The 3,303-nt window shown below is 40.1% G+C and overlaps 1 protein-coding gene across 1 annotated transcript in view; it reads left to right on the top strand.

The window, feature by feature from the left end:
• LOC140329843 (T-box transcription factor T-like) overlaps window positions 1-3,303 on the top strand; it is a 44,317-nt gene that overhangs the window by 32,537 nt on the left and 8,477 nt on the right. Inside the window, exon 11 of the mRNA XM_072410235.1 lies at window positions 1,020-1,076. Coding sequence (XP_072266336.1) covers window positions 1,020-1,071 — 52 coding nt within the window. The 3' untranslated portion in view covers window positions 1,072-1,076. The remainder of the gene's footprint in view (window positions 1-1,019; window positions 1,077-3,303) is intronic.

The following is a 3,303-nucleotide window of genomic DNA, read 5'->3' as shown; positions in this document are numbered from 1 at the left end:
TATATATATATTGGATTCAGTACAGGTATTTTGTACTGAATCCAATACAAAATAATTTAAAATTCCCGCCACGCTCCCTCGCATGCACTGACCTCACCAGGAACTCCCAGGGAACGTCAATGCACTTGCCGCGAGGCTCAGATCGGACAAAAGGACGCGGCCAGGGGATGGGACCGGATGGGCAGGGCACTGAAGGACACCAGTGGGACTAGGTAAGTCTTTATTTTTTATTTTTTAGCTACCCCGAGTGTGGCTCAGGGTTACCGCTAAGCTGTTTTTCTTTACCCTGAGCCACACTCAGGGTTACCGCTCAGAAGGTTAAATCAACACACATGGACCAATGGTGTTTATGATAGCAAAGTTTTGTAAGACCATTTTGATATTTCCATATTCTTCTTTAAGTTTTTTGAGTGATCAATTGGAAATGATGCGTAGCAGTTGCCATTATGCAGTAAAACAGATTTTAAACTTCAAGTGGAACTGTCAATGAAAAGCTGCCAGTCTTCTGCTCAGTATTCTGGTACTCCCATATGGGCTAGTAGTCCAGAGATGTTTCAACAGTACACAAAGCCCCTGATTCATCAATAAAATCCGCGTTAGAAAGAATGATTTTTTAGGGTAACAGTGACTTTTAATGCAACCTCGCCAGTGTAAAGCTGCCGGAGATGCGCGGCTCCGGCCGCGAGCTTTTTCAGTTGCTGAATAGCGCGGCGGCGTACGATTTCGGATCGCGAATACGAATGCGATAGCGATCATCCGATTCTGCTTGATGAATCAGGGGCAAAGTCTCCATCTTCACTGGAATATGGTAGGAGTGTCACCTCTCTTGTCCTATAAAATGTTATTTTAACTTCCGGTCTCAGGTAGTTCTTTTTTTAGCCTGGATGCTAAAAGTTCAGATGCCTGTTTTGACAACAAAAACAATTATATTAAGAACACACATATCTCAATGAGTACAATGTTTATATTAATTTTTCACATTGTTCAAACTTTTTGTCCTTGATGTGTTTCACCCGTAGGCTTCTCCAGAAGGACATAATATATCACCTGCGTCCAATTCTCCATATATAGAAGAGGTAGGAGAGAACAATAAGTACTCAATCTTTTTTTATTTTAAATAAATTAGATTTAAAAAGCTGCGTACAGTTTTATCAGTTCCAGTAGTTGAGCTATCAGCTATCCAGGGACCCGTACACATGTAAAATTTTTGTCACTAGAAATGATCTGTCATGAGTTTTTCTAGCAACACTAGAATGAACACTTACACACACTAGATGTTTACCAAAAACAATCACAAACATTTGTCTCGGGGGGGCAGTTATCTGGCATGTGTATGTAGCTTTTGTATCAGTCTAAAAAAAACGTTACGATTTAACACTGTACAAAGTCAAAGCGGCCGAACTCAGCAGCAGGTTGAGTGTATAATCAGAATGTAACATCTTATCCAAATACTAATAGATCAGGCAAAAATGTGTTATTCTGTCTAATTGGTAAATCACTGTAGTGCTCTCCTATAGGTGATACATTCTTCTTTACTTTTATGGGCTATAAGCAATGAGGAGTTCATGTTAGTTGTTTGCAGAATCCCTGTTGACTTTAATAACACCTCTATGTTAAATCGCTGCATTACTTCTGCCTATTCATCATGAGGGTCCGTCAAATACATGCCTAGTCATCTATGTTGTACTAAATACATTTTAAAATTTAAAAGACGACTAGTAAGAATATACATATTGTTACCTACCTACTATTTACAGAGTACCATTGAATTAAACTCATGATTATATAATGTTTAAACATGTTTTGCATACAATAATTTAAGGATATTCATTGTTTTGCATTTTCTTTAAGAACTGTAAAAGGTCATGTCCAGTAAAAAGACCTACAAGTGCAGTAATTATCTAGGTACTTTTTAGAGAAGCAAAAACTCCTCTAATCAAAATATTGTCAATTCTGTTATTTACTGTTTTAAATGTTAGGAGTGATGACCACATTTTGTGCCCTAAGTATACACTTTAAAACTTATTTATTTTCAAGGGCATTTATTAATATTATTAATAATAAACAGGATTTATATAGTGCCAAAATGTTACGCAGCGCTGTACAATAAATGCATCTGTGAGTCCTGTCTTTGCTATTAGCAAACAAACAAAAGAGATAGTGTGTTATCCCATGTAAAGTAATGATTAGAGATGAACGAATTTCTCAAAAACTGGATTCGGCCGGTTCGCCGAATTTTTCAAAAAGATTTGCTTCGATCTGAATTTTATTCACGGCGAAAAACGTCTACTTCCGACTTGCAGAGAGCCTTGATAGTGGTGTAGAACACTGTGCCTTGCAGTAACATGCATAGGGAGTCTGCTGTGGTAGTGAAATAATACTATGAGTGAGTATGACATGCAGATGACAGGCGTTGCTATTAGAATCACTGCACACTTCACTTATTTGGGCAGTCACGGGCCAAAACTGACCAAATAACTCAAGTATGAACTCCATGTTAGTGTCAAGAAGAAGCGCACTCCTTTTACACCCTCGTCAGCTGATTCCACATAGATGTCTACAGAACCTGTTCTATTAACAGCTTGTACAAGTAGAGCCCCCCTGACAGAGTGGATAGGGTTTCAGCAGTAAGTTTGTGTTGACGTCACTGATTATTTTGCCCTTCCTCTGATCCGTCAGAACAATAACCCTTAAAAAACGGATCCTGTCTGTGGAGCATATGCCTTCACTTGGTCTGCATTTGCTCAATAATCCATCAGTATTGCTAATGCCAAAAAAAAAAACAGGAGTGGATAAAAAACAGAGATGACACGTGAATGGAATATTTGCATGTCTTCTGTGTTTTGTACCCACTCCTGCTTTTGGCTACCAAATTATAAGCCAATTCTGATGGGACCATACAGGCCTTACAGCTGCTACACAGACAGGATCAGTTGTGCGTCTCTTTTTTCCTTCCTTCTGACAGATCAGAAGAAGGGTCAAATAAATAGTGATGTCATCCAGGCCAAAAAGGCAAAATAGTGGCCCAGTCATGGAGTGGGAAAGATGGGAGAACAGCTTGAGAAGTCTACAGAGCACAATGGCATAGTGGTGAGGTGGAAGCAGCATGAGGGGACCACAGATGGGCCCAATGACAGAGTGTGGAAGTGGCAGCAGATTTAGGAGGCCACAGAGTGGCACAATGACAGAGTGTGGAGGTGGCAGCAGCATTATTAGGCCACAGAGTGGCACAATGACAGAGCCTGGAGGTGGCGGCAGCATGAGTAGGCCACAGAGTGGCAGAATGACAGAGTGTGGAGGTGG

This window comes from Pyxicephalus adspersus, chromosome 4 (genome assembly GCF_032062135.1).
Source record: "Pyxicephalus adspersus chromosome 4, UCB_Pads_2.0, whole genome shotgun sequence".
NCBI classification, from domain to species: domain Eukaryota; kingdom Metazoa; phylum Chordata; class Amphibia; order Anura; family Pyxicephalidae; genus Pyxicephalus; species Pyxicephalus adspersus.
Note: the sequence above shows the minus strand (reverse complement) of the source record. Positions and strands in the feature narration are given on the sequence as shown.